The 21362-nt window shown below is 41.4% G+C and overlaps 1 protein-coding gene across 3 annotated transcripts in view; it reads right to left on the bottom strand.

Moving 5' to 3' along the window:
• The window catches only part of INPP5A (inositol polyphosphate-5-phosphatase A), a 254812-nt gene that overhangs the window by 15877 nt on the left and 217573 nt on the right, over positions 1-21362 (bottom strand). For all 3 annotated transcript variants that reach the window (XM_075107881.1, XM_075107879.1, XM_075107882.1), the window contains one exon: positions 10885-10958. In XM_075107881.1, coding sequence (XP_074963982.1) covers positions 10885-10958 — 74 coding nt within the window. The remainder of the gene's footprint in view (positions 1-10884; positions 10959-21362) is intronic.

Here is a 21362-nt window from a genome sequence, read left to right as displayed (position 1 = left end):
GCAGAAGGGAAGGAACAAGCGAGAGCGTTTGAAAACGGCTTTGCTCCGCGTACAACAGACTGGCTCGCTCTCTAGTGCAAATTAGACCAGAAAAAATACATGTATCATTGTGCAACCTACTAGAATAAGAAAAGGTCATGGGACAAAATACAAAGGTAGAGAATAAATAGATTATAGACTAAGGGACCAGAGCCAGAGAGAATTCCAAAGGAGAAACACTCTTCCAAGAGTAAATGAGATTCAACCCATCTCCTGGTGAGAGGTGTCAAAGCCAAGATACTGCCAATGCAGAGGGTCTGCTTGAGAAAAATATCGCACGGAGGATATCTAAGACACAAACATATGTCCAACCACTAAATTACATGACAGCCTAATGCAACAACAAACAGGAATAGGTCACTTTAAGAGAATGATTAATACATGAGATTACTGTGCATGCAGACTTATCTGAAAGCAAACCTTGTAGGTGGGTGTGAACTCTTGCTAAAGTCAGCTCCTATCTTTGCTGTACAACAGCTACAAGAATAATTATAATAATTAATGGAGAGCAGTGATAAAGGTAACAATTGCCCACCTGTATATTGACTGACCACAATGTCGTTACTTCTTTTTTCACGCCTACCGCCTTTTGCAATGATTGCTGACTACCACAAACTCTTTTCCAGCCTCACACTGGGCTTGCTGTTTGCTCACGGCCAGGCTGTTCAGCCTGTGACTGACAGAGCTTACAGAGTTTAAAATTCTGAATTGTATTTAGTCTTCAGTGGCTAAGGTTGCTATGGACTACATTAGATTACAAAGGGTAATGAGATGAAAACATGAATATTCACTATATAAAGTAAAAGGCCTCAAAATACAGGAGTATAGGAATGGGTGAATAATGTCTGAAAAATACTCAGTTAGAAGGGGTCTTTATATTCTGTGTAAAGATAGCAGACTTGTAATGCAGCCTGTGATTTCCTATTAAGCCGTGATTCCTCGTCCAGCCTGCCTTCACTTTTGGCGGTTTTTAAGAGGATCGAGGAAGGATTTGCTGTTGCTGAAGGCAGCGTGGTTTGTTACTTCTATTCTCAGCCCAACGGAAGACAAATGAGGAAAGGGGTGGGCTTTGAAGGGGCTAACCTTTTGACAGGGAGAGGAACAACCGACTGGGACCGTTTTGCTGGCTGGGAGAGACAGCTGCGTTTTCTGCAGACACCTCTCCCCTGGCAGGTTTCTGGTGATCCCGACTGAAGTGCAAGAATGTGCCAGGGAACCGCCGTGGGCAGAGCTGCTGCCTGGGGTAAACCGGCTTCAGCACACACAGGTTGAGAGCTAGCAGGCCAAGACTCTTTCCGTGGAAGTTCATTCATTCCACCACTAGCATGCTTCTCTGGGATGCACGGGTTATACGGGATGGTAAACTGATACAACTTACGCACATATTTACAGGATTAAAAGGAAATCAGAATTGGAGAGGAATTTAGTAAAATGCCTGGATATTAAGTGCCCTGTCGAACCGAGAGGCGATAACTGACAGCCTCGCAAATTAAGCAGATGCTGCAAGTGCTAGGCTCAGTCAAGGCTTTGTTCTGAACGTTTCTGAGGGGTGGCTGCCTGACCACCACTCCCCCCGCACCGCAGGAGGATGGCCATGCAGGGCAGGAAGGAGACTTCGCGTAACATCAAGCAGACATATGGTCTTAAAGTAAATTACAGTTTTGCACTGGAGACAAACAATAGTTTTGTTTTTGTTTTGTTTTGAGTTCCAAAAGCATGCCTGCAGAAATGCCATTTTTAGATGTGGCTGGTAGGAGAGTTCGGAAGTGGTTTGGAATCCTTCCCACATACAAAGTTGACTGGAAAGAGTCCTGAAGCTAACATTCACTAACACAGAGTCTACCAAGACCTTGCGGAAACCCACCTGCATATACGTTAACATGAATTTACTGTGTTGCCTTAATACCATTCCATTTATAGCTACAAATTCAATTTATAACTGTAATACACTATAAATATAAATGATCCTAAAACTATTTATATATGTAATTATGATCTATGCCTACCAAAATTAATTTATGATTAAAAATATTAATGTATTTATGTAAACCCCAACAAATTCCATTTGCATATTGCTTAGTAGTTTGAAAACTTAAAAGTGAACTGCTGTTTCAAAAGGACAGAAATAAAGTCAAATTGTGGATTAATGGCTAGATAGAAGCTAAGAACTTCAATTTAATTTATGCCCAACTAAGGCCAAAGTGGTAACTCTGAAAATCCTCATTCACCTGCCACCTTATCAACCATACCCAGGCTCCAGTCTCCACTCCTAGAATTGTTTTTAACCTTTTGTCCAGTGATTGTTTCCTGGGAAATGCAGAGGCAACCCTGAGAACAGAACTCATCTCTGCTCCTCCACTTACAGGCGGACGGCTGGCCATGGGATGACAGCATCCTCTACGTTTGTACTTTGTCTTTTTGACCTTGTGCCTGCTGCATTCAAAACGAATAGCCCAAAGTAGATATGCTATATGGGTGGGAAAACACTAATGCAACAGCCTGACAGGGTGCTTTTCTTCTGAAATCTTGCGATGAACCAAAAGGAAGTAAGCATTTTACTTCTTCATTTTGAAACCTCTCATGTCAAGTTTCAACCCACAATAAATTTTAATAGTCATTATAACCTTATGGAGCCTTGAAAAAATAACTTTTCTAAATACAGAATTGACTGTCCTGGCTTTTAGTAATTTAAGCCAGGACTATAAGGTCATATTAATTTAGCTACGCTGTGTTTTTAAGCAGCCCTTCACAATGGATAGTTAAGACACCTTCCAACAGAGGGTTTTAACAAAGGTGGATCCTCACTCAAAGGATCAAAAAGCATGGAAGATGTGCATTAACTTGTTATGGAGGGCATCGGCTTAAGTTTCAGTTCTCTTTTAAACACCAAATGGTAAAAAGACAGCTGTACAGCAATGCTCTTTTCTCCATGGCTGTCTAGACTAGGCAAGTAGAGCAATGCAGGGAAAGAGGCCTCTGGTATTTCAATTTCTTTACAGAATTATCTGTACTATTGCTTAGAGACAAGCAAGAAGTCAGTGGTTTAAAAAAAATTATTCTATAGTATTCTTGACTCAGTACATGGTCTCCACTTTCTACAGAATTAAAAAGTAACTTTTTATTTTATACTTATTACAACATCAAAATTTTGCTTTTAGGAACAATTAGCACAGGGACTAGAAAGAAAATAACGTTTATATAAGGTTAAGTGTTTAAATGTTGGTATTAAAAACCATGATATAACAGCTGGAAATACACAAAGACCTCATTTTTCGCCAAGACTTGTGAATAATAATTCCTGAGGTGTTTTCTCTACCAAGTGATAAGAGTTAAGTGCTCTCACTGATTACTGAATGCAGTTTACAACCAGCTGAAGAGAGAAGGTAACGAGCTATAGAAAAGCACACTGTACATGAATTTTGAAGAGCAAAATGAAACAGACAACTATAAATACAATGAAGAAGAACAAACCCCCAGAAATATTATGACACATCATCACCATTTCATTTTGACATTTTATAGTCAGAAAATTACTCAAGTCAACATTTCTATTACTACTTATATTGAAATGCTATCTCAGCATAATGGAGAACTGGGAACAAGAAGTCTGTCAACTTAAGAATTTTAGGTCACTAAATAAAAAGATACAAAGAATCCTGAGGTATTTTTGAAACAGACAATTTGCATTTTTTCGTACTCTAAATGGTGTAATTTATGAGAAAGCACATTAAAAATGCCTTTTGTTTTGTTTTTCTCGCTTACTGATCTTTTTCTTTATTATCTTCCCTAAATGCTAGACAGCAAGAGTGGTAACTCTTCCCTACAGTTCCTGTAAAGTCTGACGGAAGGTCAGTTTCCTGAACGTTTATGAATACGGGGCATTTTAATCAACATATTAAGGCAACTTAGCAGTTCTCTCCCCCAAAGAACCAAGCACGCTGTTGTCCTGTCATTTGTATCCCGAGGTGTGGCCAAGCGCCCTTGGCCCTTGCCCGCGGGAGTGCGAGCACGTCCCCGGGGCAGTGTCACGCCTCTCCGGCTCCAGGGCCACCGCTAACGCGGGAAAGCCAAATTCATCACGGGGGTGAGCAGTGCCCGGGCTTGTCATGCCCGGCCTGACGGATAGCTTCTTGAGCACAAGTGAGATGAATTTACAGCTCGTATTGCATTTTCGACGGCAAAGCACAAGGCACCAGAGCACCGCTTGCGCAGCTGCTGACAGCCTGCTCCCTACTGCCAAGCTCAGACACTGGCTGTTTCTCCAAACTGGGACCAGTGAACAGCACAGCATCATGACGTGATGTTATGCAGAACTTACGGTGCTTTACGAGAAGATATTATAACTTTCTAAATGAACTATGAAGATTTTGGACAACAACTTGCTTATAAGAAGGTTCATCTAAAGAGCAAAGTATAGGGATTTCCTTTAAAAAGAATTCTTACCAGTATGAAAATATACGCCTACGTGGCTGTCATGGCCCCATTTGAAATTAAGGAGAAAGGACAGAGAAATTGGTTGTAAAAGATGCAGATATATTAATATAAAACAATCAAAACACAGAAACATAAAAAAATGTCCTGTCCATTCAGATAATTACAACAGAAGAGCTTCTTTCATAATTTTAAATGCAAAGTGAGAATATGCAGGAATCAGTCCGTATCCTAAGTACATAAGCACTTCGAGGACACCAAAACTTCCAACACTTTCTAGAACAGCAACACGATTACCCTCATTTTCTGTAACCGCAGACTCAAATTTAAAATTAAATTCTGAAATACTTGTACAGTTGTAACTGAGAAAAATGCTATGGGAGAAAACCGATTCTGGCCACCCTCCGTATGTGAACAAGTTTTTGGAGTCTTGAAGAGGAGGTCCGTACAGCGCACAAATGTGTGATGGTGCTGCTGAAATAAGCGGGAATGGGGACTAAGGCACGAGAATTCAGGACTGGGTTCGCTGCCTGCGGGTCTTGACAAAAGTGCAGGTCAGAGCTAGCTTAACTCAAGGCTTTCCTCTCAAAGAAAGGTGTTCCCTCTTGTGTGTTCACTGTAATGCCTGGCACCATGAAAAGAGACTGTTTTCTGACTTATTACTTTATTTAGGACTTTGCTTATTTTTATCCTACAAACCCAGTGGTCTTCATTCAAAACAAAGCCCTCTTATGAAGAATTGGAGTTGGTTGTCCAGCACTGGACACGTCAGGACCCCCGCCAGCACTGGCTGGGAGGGTAGGACTCGGATCTCATGCTGCACTTGGCGTTACACAGGGAATCAGGGTAAAACATGGGTAGGTAACACTGCAGCATGTTTTGACCTCTCCATATTTATGTCTGAGGTATCTGGATCACAGTGTAATGACACTCCAGGAGCGGCGTAAAAACAAACCAAGAAAACTGCTCAGGGTGACATTTTGGCCCTACTGAAGTTAACCACAAAAACACCACCGACTCCAAGGAGCAAAGCTTTCAACCCCAGGCCAGCTATGGGAGTGTATCAGTAAGATCGTATGATAAAGTCCAGAGAATAAACAGTTTGTGCTGATAAAAAATGAATTTATAAGTAACTTAGTCTGCTGCAACCCAAAGGGATGTGACCTTTTCCATTTATCTCAAGAGTACACTGAATCTCAAGCATGCTTTTTGAGGGAAAAATTTACGAGAATTTTAAGACAGGAATGCAACTATGCTATTGATTTGTAGTATTCTTTGTGCAAATTGGGGCAATTAATTGTATGCACAAATGATGAAGCAAATGAAAGAAAGAGAAAACTGTCCTAACTGATCTTTCATTTTTTGAGATGTGAAATGCAGTACTAAATGTACTCAGTACCATTTTAACCAAGATACTCTGTCTTCAATTGTTGGCCAGCATCCCATGATGTAAGACTGCAACGCCATGGAGCAAGAACAGAAGTCGACAGTAATTCATAGACTGAATCAATGGACCATAATTAAAATATCAAACAAATTCTGAAATACTACTTTAAGGCTATCATTAAAATTGCTTACAACTTCCTTCTAAATTCAAATGCTCACTTAATTAAGCCCATATGCCTGATACAAAAAGTGACTAGAGCTTTCTCTGTCTCTCCCTCCAGTGAAAAAGGCTTTGTTTGATGCACTTGCAGAACGAACAGGTGCACCAGACCCTTTCCAGCTAAGAATACCAAGATGCTTGAAGAAGAGGTCTCTAAACATACAGGACCGATCATATCCTCCTTTGGCTAAAAATACAAAATCTAGTATGACTGGATACATCACAAATACCTTATATATTAAGCTTATATTTACAAACAGTATATATATAAAAGCAGCTAAGCCATGATAAGCTACAGATTTTTTTTTCTTCCAGAAGAAAAAATGAGGGAAAAATGGAGGAAAAACCACTAGGAAGTGAGACCAAGACATTTAGTCCATACTTTTAATGTCTTTCTTGCATGACTGGAAAGGTTCTGAGTTAAATGAAAATGTCCTACATTAAAACCACTGCTTTTTGTCCATTCAAAATACCTGGTTTTGCAGTTAATACAACATTGTGGTCATTATTTCAATACAAAGAAAAATAAATCATATTATTTCTTCCAGGAAAATCAATGTGCTTAGTTTCATGAACAAAAATAGGACACTGACCTGCAGTAACTAACAACCGTGAATCCAGTTCTGCAGTACTTCACTTAGGAAAGACTTCTTACTGAGCTTGGACCACAGAACAGAAAGCAGGATTCCCTTGCCGTCTGACCCAGAACACGAGGAGGGATGGGTGGAAAACGAAGCAGCCTAACGTAAAGCCAGTTTGCTCTTGGCATATGCATGAGTTTAGCTTGTTGGTTTTGTATCTTGTACGTTCAGCAATAGTCTCCTGTTCGATTATCATATTTTATCAGTATTATCGGCTTAAGTTCAAAGGAATTTTGTGTTATATAAACTCAGTGTTAGCATCTCTTCCATGGCACAAAGGAAGTGCCAGCTTTCAGTATATTAAAATTTATTTACTATGGATTATTATTGCTATTACTTAGTTTTAAGAAGCAAACAGAGCGAGTAGCAGGCAAAGCTGCATGTTTATCCCCTTCACTGCTCCCCTTCGATGTAGGTGAGAACAGCAGCCGCAGGGCTGGCTCTCTGCGGGCCTTTGGAGGTCCATGAAGGGTTTGCTACATTACGCCGTACCGCCCCTTCCCACTCCCCAGACTGTCCACAAAGCCCCAGAGCTGGGAACTGAGTGGGAATAGAGGCGAATGGGTGAAGCTGGAAACGACCCTTTATGGCCGTTTCCCAAGATCTGGACAGGGTCCCTGCTCAGAAGTGTCTGCTTCCACCTTGGCAGTGCAGATCTTTTTTTGCAAGCATCTGAGCGAGTTAAAGAGCTGCGGTCTGCAGACAACTGCTGAGTTCAGCGTCCCATCGCACTGCAGTGCAGCAGCAATCCGCACGGCACCAGCATGCTGCAGAGCGGTTTGGGGCAGGAAGTGAAGAATACCACCAAATTCAACTAAAGTAACAGTGAGTTTGGGGAGGTGGAATCCAATTACTGGGACTCTGGCCAGAACATCTGTCTAGACGTCTGTGCTCTTGCAAAAATGTTATGGGATCTTTGATGGCAAGAAGTGGTCGGGATCTTGGTTTTTCATCTTATTTGAAAGACAACAGAAGCAAGAGCAATGTGACTGCTGGCTGCTGCCCCAGGCAGGATGCATCAGCAGCTCTGGAGAAGGGTGCTGCCTCCTGCAGAGCCACACCGAAATGCCCAGGGCAGGCATCACGCCGAGGAGCGTATGACGGCCCCTTGTTCTGGGGGACTGACAGGACGGAATGCAGGACCCGAGCCCGTCACATCCGCTAACGCGGATCAGCGACAGCTACGGCTCAGCTGCCTCGACTTCAACTTGCAAGCCAAAACTGTACTTAATGAAATATTTAATATCTAATATCGGTGGTAAGTACAAACCAAAACAAGAATATGATCTAGATTTGGCTTCAGTTTTGCAAGGAAACAAAACCAAATAATAAAATTTAGAAAGAAGGACCTGGCAGCGGATAAGTTGCCATGAGAAGTTTGTGACTGCCCTTCTTGATGACAGTGCTATGGCCTCAGAGAGCCGCTCCTGTAGTTTCCCAGCCCAGTCTGCAAGCATGCGGGCAGGGAAGAGGAGATGATACTTAGCTCATATTACAGGGTATTTCTTTCATTTCACTCATTACATCAATTAGACAAAGTCAAAATCTGTGTTTCATCCATAGGGATTTTTTACCTTTTTACCTTTGTACCTGGTCTTGCATTTTTTTACCAGAGGTTCATTTCTGGAGTAGCACTTTTTTTAATATTTTTGTTCTAGACAATAATAGACTGATATACTAGATACAATAGCTTAAAATGTTAGTGATATGGAAATACGTCATTTTGATGTTAATGCTCTGTGTCGAAGTGTTCAGATAGATACTGAGGTGGCAGAGAGTACAAATGCAGTTGACTAATATTTAATTTACCTCCTCTTGTCCCTGTTCATACGGTCCTCCCCATCCATCCACCCAAAGGTCACTGCTGGTTTTACGACGTCAGCAGTTCTCAGTCGCAGCTCTCACAAGCCCTCCTACTTACTCCCACTTTAACTTCTAATTCTTTTGTCAAACATCTTCCATTTTCCCCCAAGGCTTCTTTACCTCTTTATAGAGTCTTACATTACGCCACTTTCACGCTCCGTTCTGGCCATGCCTCAAGGAGAGGTGGTGTTACCTTGGCCTGACAGGGGTTCCCAGGTGCTCCAGCACCTGACATCTGACAGCAGCAGTCTATCTCTCTTTCTGTGGATCAGTGCTAGGAAGGGACACAGGAAATCTTTTTCCCAGCTAACCCATTTTTACCTGGGAAGGGCAAGACCAACTCGCTGTCACGTCTCATGGGCAGCATCCTGTGGCCATCTTGCTCTTCCTACGGTTTTCACCACTCTCCCCTAGTACGCCAGATCACCCTTGCCCCGTCCTCCCTCCTCCGCAGCCCTGCCTCATTGTCCTCAGCTAACTTGCTAGACCTTTCCTCTTCTGGCTGCTTCTGCAAGTCTTGGTCTCCTTGCCTGGAGACCCAGTATCGGCCTGAGGCTTCACCTTTCTGAGTCCAAGCTATGCCCTTCCCTGCACAGCTACCAGTGTCGAGTTTTGGTTCTGGCTTTTGTTCCACCTGTATTTCATTCATGGAGGTTTCCCACCGCTACTTGCTCCAATGGGATGTAAAGGAGAAGAAGGCTCATGTATTACTTGCCCACAACCTCACAGGGTATGGCCCCTGGTTGCTGTGAGGAAAATCCTGGGTCATATCCAGTCTTGCTGTAATTTGCAAGAAACTCAACCATTAAAATAATAGCAGAAATCGCTACTGAGATTTGGACATATATGTGAAAATAAATTTTTCAAGGGTTTAGACCTTGGTGAGATGTTCACACTGTTTCACAAGCAGATCAAAAGTACCACTGAGATCCAGTGACTACTCACACCAGATTTCTGGTCTTTGCTTGAGAGCAGAATGACACCAAACCCTATTGAGAGAAAGGCTTGAAGACTCTGCAAAGCATTCATGCAACAACGTATTCTTGCCAAACCTTGTTCTGGCTGAAAGCACTAATGTGGGTGAAATCAAGTAGAAGAGTATTTCTGGTAAAAAATTCCTATTTCCTCTCACCTCCTTTTACCCTGACCAGGTACACAACTAATGAAATACACACAGAGATGTACACACTGCTGGTCTTCTGTTATCATACTCAATCAATAGGAACAATTTAGAGCAGCAGTAGCCTCTCCATGCATACTTCCATTGTCCCAAGGGATCAATATAATCAGTATCGCAGCTGGCTGGTGAGAAATAATGAGATTATGGTAACAAAAAGGCAAGCTTTCAAAATTTTTTCTTAGTGTATGCCAAAACATCATACTTTTCTAACTGTATAGTATATAGTATAGTATATATAGTTGTACAGCAATATCTAAGAATATTTTACCTAGTAGAAACAGTATATAAAAAGGATGTTGCTATGATTTCTTGAAGTTTAACTTTCTTTGCAAATGCAGTATTTCTTTCCCTTAAAAGCAACTGTGATATCTGACTTCTTCATTCTTGGAAAGGGGCTGTACATGTTTATAACTGCACCAAATTTTCCATGGATTTCTCCTGAACAGGAGACTGCCATTTGCAAAAATCTCGGTTTTGTATGACAGCAATACTTGCTTATTCATGGCTAAAATTCACCTAAGCGATATAGCTCATTAAAATCATGCATATGTATTAAAAAAGCTGAGTTATTCTACTAGTCTTAGCAGTTACATAACATGTTTACTGAAACTGAAAAGCAGAATCTAAGTTCCTGTCCCCTTCCCTGATACTTCTCTTGGAGCATCTTCCCGATACTCCCCCTTGAGCAGCGGCATTAGGCTCTGCATCCCCACTTCGAGTCTGTGCCTAGCGAGGGCCACTGCTAGCCAGGTTTCAACAGCTTGAGGCAAAGATTGCCTTTATGGTTGCAATAAAGTGTTTTAACAGGTCATCTGGCTCCAGTGCTTAAAAGTAGCCGCACATCTCTTAGCACACAATCACGTCAGGTCTGTTTTAAGACCGGCTATAAAAGACAGGATCCGCTGAATCCAAAGGATGAACTGTAGAGCACTATCGGCACGCGGACTGCGCTGTCGCTGTTTATGTAGTGATGGAGGGGATGTGGGAAGACTAAACATTTGTGAAAGGAAAGATCATTATCATTTCTACAATATGTATGGGAACACTCACATCTTACCTACAGTGCTGGTAACAATTATGTTTTAGCTAGCTAGTTAAATAAATGGATTATATATGAATCTTACCTGGGAGGAAATGAGATGTCCAGTTCATACAATCTGTCTTTAAAGACTGACAGCTCTCTGTCAAATTCTAAAAGCTATAAAAGATAGAAATAAATGTATTCACTCTTTAATGTTGAACTGAAGCAATCTAAAAATACTACATTATATAAAAGGAAATAAACAGAGACTTTGATTACATGGCTTGAGGTATATCCCTCATATAACAGTTTTTAAAACCGTGCAAAACACTCAGCACTATTTTGATACATAAACAGTTCATTAAGAAAAGTGTTCAAAATGTTCCTTTTCATCTCAGTGAAACAAGTAACACTGGCTCTTTACAGCAGTGACCTATATGTACACTTACTATTTCAAGATGGCTATTTTTTTTCAAATTTTATTAGCAATCTTTTCAAAGACAAACCAGACTAACATTAAAAAAGTACAGCAAACTGATATGCTAATCAGCCCACAAAAATGCCAGCAGAAAGTATCATATTACTTCGTATTATCTTTATCTCAGATAAGAAGGAACAATAAACACAAGGATGTGCACATCACTCTTCCTAAGCAAAGACAAGCAGTGTTTTTTGTACACCTATTTTGGGTGGTGCATGTCAGAGAGCAGAAAGAGGGGTACGTGACAATAGGTATAACGTGTTCCCAGGCAGCAGCCAAGATACAGCACTAGAAGCAGATATTTAACAGAGATGTTCATAAGTCTAGATTTAATGCCCTGCATAAATATTAGTCCTTGACAAATTTGTTTTCCCTTGGACCTCTACAGAGAAAATAAATATCTGCAGTCTTTTGTTCATAAACACAAACTCGCTCATAACAAGTCAATGATAATTGTCCACATTAAACCAATAATTGTTCTGATGGACATAAATGACCTTATTTCAGAACCACGGCTGGTGTTAAGCCTGATGTCCGAGTGAATCAGTGAGTTAAAAGACAAAAAGCTCATAATCTGCACGGTTACTGGCCGTCGCTCTAAGTGCCACTTTCTATTTTGACAAGCGTGTCATCCAAACAGTGTTCCCTACGATGGTGGCGTGTTTGCCCACTGTTCATTAATCATGTCCCATCTCACAGCTGTGCTGATACCATTGTATGAATGGCAGAGGTTCCCAAAGAAATTAGATTATGTCCCTCTTTCCCCTCTGCCACCTCATAAATCATTCCTGAAATGTGCAATTAGCAGCTACTTGTACACATTAATTATCTGTGTGAAAAGCAGCTACCTGAACCACCTGCACTGCTGATTAGCTACCTCTCTAAGGCCCACCCAACTTTCTTCAGCTTCAAGTTGCCATGTTGGTATATGTATGTACTTTTACACGAGGATGCCAAATAACGGGCAGCCTTCCCTATTTCAGTGCATCTGACACCAAACTCTTGTGATGGGATGCTGGAAAAGGTTTTGCAATACAAGTAACTGCAAATAATTTTTACATGTTTTAACATCTGATCAAAAGCCTGAGCATCCAAGATGTTTGGATAAATATTTATAAATATCTGTGTGGAAACTTATGGTATGTATCCAATAATATGCTCAATCCTAATAATGTTGGGATGGTTCAGCCACTCTTCTTATCGAAGCAATCTCAACACACTTCAGGAAAAAACGGTTTATCACGCGTGTTTCCAGACTGTGATCCCATATTTAAGTATGTATAGATAGATGCGTAGCCACAATACGTACATACAAACCGGCTATGAAAACAAATGCAACCCCCCCTTCCCTGCTCTGCGTGTCTCCACCTGCCCAACATGAATCTAGCGTAGGGAAACCATCTACCAATCCCAGCTAAAACTTTTCTCTGAAACATATTAATACAGTGGAAATACATTTTTCCTACTGTTCCCAAGTAAACAGATCAGAGCAGGAGACTGGAAGCATCAGGAGAAAGAGGGCTATTTCTGAAGTGTGAAAACTGCAAGGACTGAATAAAAGAACAATGCCCCATAGAACACAATGGTATAAATTACTCATGGGCATTCCAAGGGCTGGCGATGTTAAATAGATGCATTGTCCTCTCACACCAATTCACACTTTCAAAATTTTATACATTCAGATTGTTCTTGCTATGATGATATTTGCAAACTAAATGAAGGCCGGGGCTCAGAGGACTAAGCATTCAGATGTGCATTATTATCCAAAGTTTCTGATGTGTTTATTTGCTGCAGTTGCCTGTTTAGTTGCGTCTGTGCTATGCAGATGAGCTGCCGACACTGGTGACAGAGAGGACGGATAATAGGAACAAGACTGTATTGTAAGCTGTGCTCTCTATCAGTTCCCCAAGCTTCCCCAGGTAAAGGGACATCTTTCACCTGAAATGATACAGCCAAAAACTCACGATGACCCAGCTGCATGCCAAAGCCCAACTAGGTGCCTAGAAGAAATATTTAGGGAATGCTCGGTGTAGACAATTCATCCTCACATGTAAAACAGTTAAATATTTTCACTGTACTATTTGCACAAACTTTTAATTAGTGCTGTATTTTAAATAATTAATTTTAATAAATTCTTTTATTTTTTCATAGATATTCAGTGACTATGTTACAGTATGTGTAACCTTCCATTCAAAACATGTCCACAAACTACGCAAACAGGCATCTGCTCATTCTTACGAAGTTATTTGTGTGCTCAGGACTGCATAGTGTGAACCCCCCTAACAGCTTTTCTTTATTTACCTGGTAACACTGCAGACAGTGGGGGAGATGAGGAGGAGAAATGATGAAAACTTGAACTGTGTATTTTTCAGAAAATGTGGGTTAATTTTTCAGTAGAAGAGCATGCTTTAACTATTAGCTTTTTTTTGGTATTAAAAGCACTTGGGTTCTCATTTAAGCCTGTAACCTCAAAATGCAAGATTATTGGTGAAAGAAGGTGTTCACTAGGTCTTGTGACAAATAGTTACAAACATCACTTTCCCTCAACGCGACTTAGTAAGAGGAGGAACGGGACCTGACACGGGCATCATTTAATTGTATTTGCTTTATGGCAGGATGTGGGTATCTGGAGCTCCTTGGCACTACAGAAAATGAATGAAAATTAATATAGGCCAGATGCCGCTGAGGAGCAGTCAGGATCTCAGAAGGTAATGTCTTTATTTTTAAAGCATATAACATTGTGTTTTGAAAACCCCAGCCAGAACATACTCTCTTCATGGCAATTTTCAGCACAAACTACTCACTTGTTTACATATTGTACACTAAACAGCACTGTGAATAATGTCATTGCTGTAACAGTAAACGTATGTCTGTCAGTCTAAATGCCTTAAAAATGATAAAGAAATTAAGCTCAAAGCCTGAAAATCAATATATTGTTCTATTTAATTTACTCATCATAAGATCATCCTTGAGAACCAAATCTGTAAGGTGTTACATGACGTGCTGGAGTAATTTGAGCAATTACACAGACGATTTAAAATGCTGTGGCTGGTAGTTAATTCCAGAACTATACGTCATAGGCAGCACAGAAGACTTTTTTTTCCCCAATTCAATTTCACCAATGTATTTATGCCTCAGTGATAGCAAGGATGATGCAGGGCCTATGTTTTAACTGTTTTAAACATTGAGTCGCTGATACCGTATCAAGATATTTGCTCTACAATGTCCAGTGACCAGTCGAACATGAATGTTTGATTAACATCTTCCAAATGAAAATCCTGTCCATACATACGAGTAATATATCTGTAGTTAGCTAATACCCCAGGAGACACAGAGATAATAAGCCTTGGGGGATACAGCCATGCAGTATGTGTAAGAAGGCACGCAGCACGCATCCACCGGCCTGTGACTGTGAGAAAAAACTCACAGGGCAGAATATGATTTTTAAAAACAGGTTAAATTTATTGATAGGAGTTTTGAAGTTATGTATTTCCATTTAGCAAACTTAATGAGCCAAATGTTTCCATTAATTTGCATACTCAAGCTCCTATTGACCTGAATGGGAATTGGCTTGATATCAATGAAGTTCTCTGTACAAAATTAAAGAATGACTGCATTTGCAGTAAAGGATACTCCCTATTTAATTTGAGTAGAATTAAAAGCATTCAGGGCTGTTGTCTGTATCAGCTGCAGTGCACATCAACTCCTAAGGGAATTACCAAAACTTGTTTTCCAGGCAATTGTGTTACCTGTAAAAGCTGCTGAAGAGCGTTTCGCTTCCCCCTCCCTTTTTCTTGTCAGCACTAGGACGTACAAGTGCATTTATGTACAAGAGTGAAGTCGAAGGCAATGCATGATACCAGGGCATGCGGTCCTGCACAGGCACTGCCTGCGGAACCCACACGCCACTCATCAGGAAAAGCTGGGTAGGGCTGGCTGGCCTCGGTGCCATGCAGTCCTTCCGACAGGCACTCAGTGAGCTCCCTCGCCCCAGGGCTGGAGAATGGGCTGCAGTTCACTGTCCCTATAGCTCATGGGGCTGTATGTGGTTAAGCAGCCTGTGCTTTGGCCAAAGATAACAATTATCTGGAATATAAATTTTGGTATTATGTAGCTTGACAGTAACCAAAGGGTTTAGCCACTTGTAGAAATCAAGGCAATTTTGCTTGCTTCAGTTTAAAGCGATGAGGCACTCTTAAAAGGTCAGTGTCCATTGGTATGCTGCAATGGGCCACCTTGGCTAAAATCACACACGAATGAACCCTTTAAAACAGGGCAACTTAATTCAGTCATTGGAGTAGAACAACGGCAATTACTCATCAAGACCTACAGACCAAAGTCAGAGCATTGGTAGATCAGAAGGTGATATTAGCAGCATTTATCAAATCCACCTGCAGGGCCCACCAGAGAATTCACAGCTGTGAAAGGGAAATGAAGTTTCAGACCAAAAAGAGGAGATGAGCATACAGAAATGACCTTAGAGAATTAAAATATGTGGACGCTGGTCACTGTAACCTCCTTTGCCAGTCTTGTATAGCACATGATTTTTTTCAAGAGACTTTGGAAATACAGTAATTTTACCCAGCTTTCCAGTCAAAGAAAAATATTTAGAAACTGATTCAGCAGTGTACTGACTTCAAAGAAAGGTCTGTGGAAATGCTGATCCCTCCCACTTGTCCATGAAAATGTCATACACAACTCTGGCTCTGGACTTATTTTAAAACTAGTGTTTTCTCTAGCTAAGACTTTATAAAATGATCCATTACTATATATCTTGAATCTTAATTTTTTCTCTTATAAAGCCATCCTTTAAAATCATGTTTCACAGAAAAAAGCCAAAATTATTGACTATAAATGAACCACTTACACTGCTTTTGTATATTATTATATTTCTGCATATTTCTGAGAATTCGTCTATGCATCCCGCATGGCAGTGTTGTCAAATCATAAACTTCTACATAGATGTGGATACATGGCACACAAAGAAACTGCACCAAATGAGCTTTTCTTAGCTTTAAAGACTTAAGCGCAGGCAGTATATGACTGTCAGCACTGGAGGCTCCCTGTGCCTGTAGTGATTCAGAAAATCTTTGATTCCAGTGGAAGCTCCCCCATGAAAATGCTGTTTTGTTCCTGCTCTGACAATATGCCTCTCTCTTTCGGGACACATTCCAATGGTTTAAAGGACATGAACATTTTCTAATAAGTATTCTGACTTTTTCAGAAAAATACTCTGGAAAATGCCTTTAAAAATAGTATTGCTGTTACAGAAATATTTAGATTCCTTAAAATGTCTGGAAAGAACCACGCTTTCCTTTGATGTCTATTGATCACTAGAGTAATTACTGGAGACTACTATTGGCCCTGCCTCATTAGGGGTCCCTTTTCTGTTTCTTTGCCTGATTTCTCACATTCCCACATTTCTCACCCTCCTCACGCTCCCCGAGGCCGGTCTGCACTGCAGGGACCAGGCAGGGAGGAGATGGCTGCAGCTGCACAGCCCGAGTACCAAGGACCACAAGGCACTGGTCCTTTCCCAGCGGAGAAACAGCACCGTGATTCCAGACGCAGTAAAGCGGTACGCGTGCAGCTGATGGGTAGGGCAGGCTGAGCGCCCAGCACACCGCAGAGGAACGTGCTCGACACTCAGGGCTTTGAGCTAGCGTCGGGGTCTAACACACACTTCTCAGAGTTCGTGTGCTGCAGTATTTCTCATTCTGAAAGACGCTTAGTGCCTTATGATGTCTGTTGGTCCTGTAATACACACACACCTGAACACTGATTTGGATAAAACAGTGCTTTCAAACTTTTCTGATTATATATGCCTTACATTTTTCCAGTGGAGGTTGTAGCCCTTTTAGACGTTTCACGTGCTCGGATTTTGCCTACAATCTTGGTTTTCCCAATTGCCCTGAGAGGATCCTTTCAATCCAAGTCCATGGACTTCAGGCTGAAACTACTAGTATGAATAAGGTGGAAGTTAAATACCCTGCTGGCAGCTCCCCAGGGCTCAGTTGCCCCTCTGATCGGCAACACGCAGCGCAGAATCCAGATCTTATCCTGGGATATTTTTGTTACTTGGAAAAAAATTATCAGAAGCCTGTTGTACTTACTTGGGCAATTAGTTCTCAGTAAAGAGACTAAACTTCAGTATATGTAAAGAATAAACCAGTTAGTTAAGAAGTTAAAAGCACCGAGTCAGGTTAAGTATAGACGCTCACTCATGCAGCAGCTCCCCGCACAAACGCTCTGCTGACAGCAGAAGTGCCTTTCTCACCCCAAGGCCTCCTTGCCGAAACGCTGCTCTGCAAAAGCAAATCGCCCAAAGTATCTGAAATGCAGCACGACGGCTCACAGCTTGCGAACACAGAGACTACAGCTCCCATCATCCTATGCTCCAGCCTGATTCCTCCAACCCATGTTATTTGCTCCTTAGTACATCAATACAATGAGAAAGCAGTGAGGACCTCTTGGCAAGTGCCAGCTCTCAGTGACTTTACCAGCCGGTCAAAGTCTAAATATATCCTTCCTGTTTTCTAATGGTATAAAGTGGATGTTGCCACTCACTCTCCCGGGATTCCTGTGCTTGCCTTGATTTAACAAATTTGACTGCATTCATGCAAATTGCCTTTTTCAAAGCTTCACAGGAATAGACACTTTACCATTATAATAATTAATTCATAAACTCTGCACAACAGCTTGTAATATAGCTCATTCAAAATGGCAAGAACGACTGAGTGGACGCTAACTTTAAAAGCAAAAGATTTTAGTTAGGAGTATCCTGCTTGCAAACGTGACAGATTCAGTGGATTATTTCATTAAACTTTACACGTCTGTTACTGTGAAACATAACACGAGTTTGTACCATTAGGGAGTTAAAACCAGCATGCATTGTCCTGTGAAATTGTCAGCCTGTGAGCTGCGATTTGACAAAAGCATAAAGATACGTAGAATACAATTAAAGTATTGTAAAGTCATAAAAAAATGGAGATTTCTCGAAGGAAGACTACGATCCATGTTTCTTACTTGGGCGGAACTCTCACTAGGGGTTGCAGCTTCCCCTGAGGCAAGGCCTAGGCATGCTTGGCTGACATGACTTTTCTGGGGAACGGGCAGGACCCCAGAGGCACCTGAATGCCAGGCATCCCACTCTGGGGGGGCATTTGGGGAGCTCCAGTCATCCACCTTGCCTCCCCCACATACGATCGGGCATCTTGAAAGGTCATCTAAAACTTCCAGACACCTAAAATTTGAGGTTTCTTTCCCAGAGGGGATTCAAATTCATATCCCTACTTCTCTGGAGCTGCCAGGCGCTTGCAGGTGGGGGTGCCTGGAAGGGAAGGCGAGGCAGGGCACACCCCCTGCCGAGCCCGGGATTGGGCATGCAGACACCCGCAAGCAGCAGGGCAGGGAGAGACGCTGCAGGCCACTCTTGGGATCAGCGATCTGGATTCCAGCCTTTGCTTCCTATACGATTTTCCTTTCAATACCTATATAATGTAAAATACACAAACAGCCCCAAGACCAGGGACCAGAACCCATGTCTCTCCATGCTTGCGACTGAGTTCCCCACTCTCATCTCTAGCTGTACTTCTTGTATGAAAGTGTCCTTAAGTACTACACTTCATGTTAAACTATTTGCTAGTCTATATGCACGTGTGCACACCTACGTGCCTGCAGGCATCTATCTGTGAGGTCATGAGGGGTACCTGGAGAATGAAAAGCTCTGGGCTACTGCAGAGAGTTGGTCAAAAAAAATTAAGCACCTTTCTATCTCTATCTGGATTGCTGTAAACTTCAGGCAAGATGTGGAAGCCTAGGTAGGGTGCTTTTGTATATGCACAAATATTAACTGCAAGGGATGGTGGTGAGATCCATAAGCTCTTGAGGACTGGAGTACAGGTGCAAACAGTGCCTCTCTGGATATCCTCTTGCATGGCACAAAGGTTAAAAAGGGTGGCCCCAGGCAAGCATGTTAGCAGATCATACTGCCTACAGGCTGGATTACAGAGCGCATATCTAGATGTTGGACCTCCTCTTTAGACTGTACCTAAACAACAGCCAATGCCTAAAAACCATAAATATAGTGCAGTACACCTGAATTAGCCTTAGGACTTACAATAGCTGTGTAGAACAGTACAGGGGGACAAAAGGTCATGAAATTTTATTTGTAACTTTGTGATATGGGCAATTTCTACAGCAGAATAGTTAATTTATTTGGAACATGAAGCTGGCAGTAAATAGCTAACCCAGGACATCCGGACTGACTTCTGCTTGCAGCCTGGCTTTACATTTATGTTTGCTAGTGAGAACAATTTATTGATAATATTTCCTATCTCTGTCATTACTCATTTTGCAGTTTATCCAATGGCCTATCAACTAACCACACTAACTTACGGAAATGCAATCTCAAGCATGGGAATACTGTTTTTGAGTAAATGAATAGAGCATGAAGCCATTTTCCTACTAGTACTTTATGAAAATCAGGCATCTCAGATGACCACCTTAGGTGATACAGTCAGTTTCAGGATGCGTACATTTCCTTACCACCGGACCTAGGTAACAATGGTCCTAAGCAATCAATTTCCTTCCTCTATCCTAATTTGCCCTTATACATCATATTCAAGATTTTATCTGGACAGGGGCTGGTTGGCTCAGTGGATAAACCTCTGCCTTTTCACCTCTGGGATCATGGTTCAAGTCAAACCCTGATGAAATGCACTTGATCGTCCTAATCTAGTTCTTAGTGGACAGTATTCCCATTATCTTTAAAAGGGTCAGAGCCAAGGCCATTGGGAAGAGTGCATTGTGCTATATCTTGTCTGTTGATTAATACATTTTCAGTGGTGCCAGATCCTTAGCCTTCATGAGCACACATATTCTCACAAGAAGCTTAATAAAGGTCTCTCATAGACTAAACCTTTCTTCTCAATTTGCATATCATTTCAGGATTTCCTGGGAATATTAAAAAAACCACAAATAAATTACTCATAATTTAAAAGTATGTTTGCCTGAACCGTTTGTAGTAACACCTCTAAGTTAATTAGCATGATAGCAGACCACTTTAAATCATTACTTGGCATAGGGAGAACAAGACCTTTATAACTCAATCCATTTTTACAGCACATTATAGTTTTCTGCTCATATCATATCAGTTGAAGCTAAACAGACACACAGAACAAAGGGGATCTACCTTTGAAGGCTGATTTCACTGTTCAAAATATAGAAATCGAATAAGAATGTGCTCTCCATAGAAGTCCACTGTTCTCTGCAGCAAGAGGACTGCTGAAGGACCACCGATAGCAATGTGAAGCTCTTTGCTTATTTTTTCCATTAAAGTAAGAAATGGAACCACTCCCATTTCATGAGTAGCTAGGCTGGAGATCATCAGGCTTTTCTGCATAACTGTGTTGAATCTGTGTTGGGATGAATGCCGGTAGCAACAACAGTGTGCTCTGAACCATCTGATTACCGAGGAGCTACTGTGCGGCTGGCACCCTCAGTCTAACCTCTCCTACCTCCCTGCAGCGGAGGCCAGGGGAGCAGCCGAGATCAAGGCCTGCCAAGGTATCATCTCTGCAGGAGCGGGGCCGGCACTGCCCGAGGGCAGCACAGGGCAAGCAGGAAGCACGGATGACCCGTGTAAGTGCAGCTATATAATTAGTCACCAGTTTCCACAAACATCGAAGGACAAAAGAGATCACGATTTTAGTAGGAATAACATCAGGTTCAACTCAAGGCAATTAATTCACTGATCACTTTTATTACACAGCTGCGGTCGAAATCTTAAGGGCAGTATGTTAGTTTCTATGTGGACTGATTCTTTAATATGGTTCATACGAAATATAGGAATCTATGGACCATTTCTCACTTCCGATTGTGGTTAAAGATTATAAAATGATTCCTAATGATTAAATCATTCCTCTGTAGTCATCAAGAGTTTTTACATTCTTACCCTCTCTTTATTTAACTGACTACTGAAGAAATAGCATTTAGCTTGTGGTTCTTTTGTACAAATCAATAACATGATTGTAATTTTTTCATTAAATAATTATCCCTGGCTTGATTTTCTTTTGATTGTTTTGAAATTAACAGGGGAC

The sequence above is a fragment of the Phalacrocorax aristotelis genome, chromosome 12, assembly GCF_949628215.1.
Source record: "Phalacrocorax aristotelis chromosome 12, bGulAri2.1, whole genome shotgun sequence".
Lineage (NCBI taxonomy): Eukaryota > Metazoa > Chordata > Aves > Suliformes > Phalacrocoracidae > Phalacrocorax > Phalacrocorax aristotelis.
Note: the sequence above shows the minus strand (reverse complement) of the source record. Positions and strands in the feature narration are given on the sequence as shown.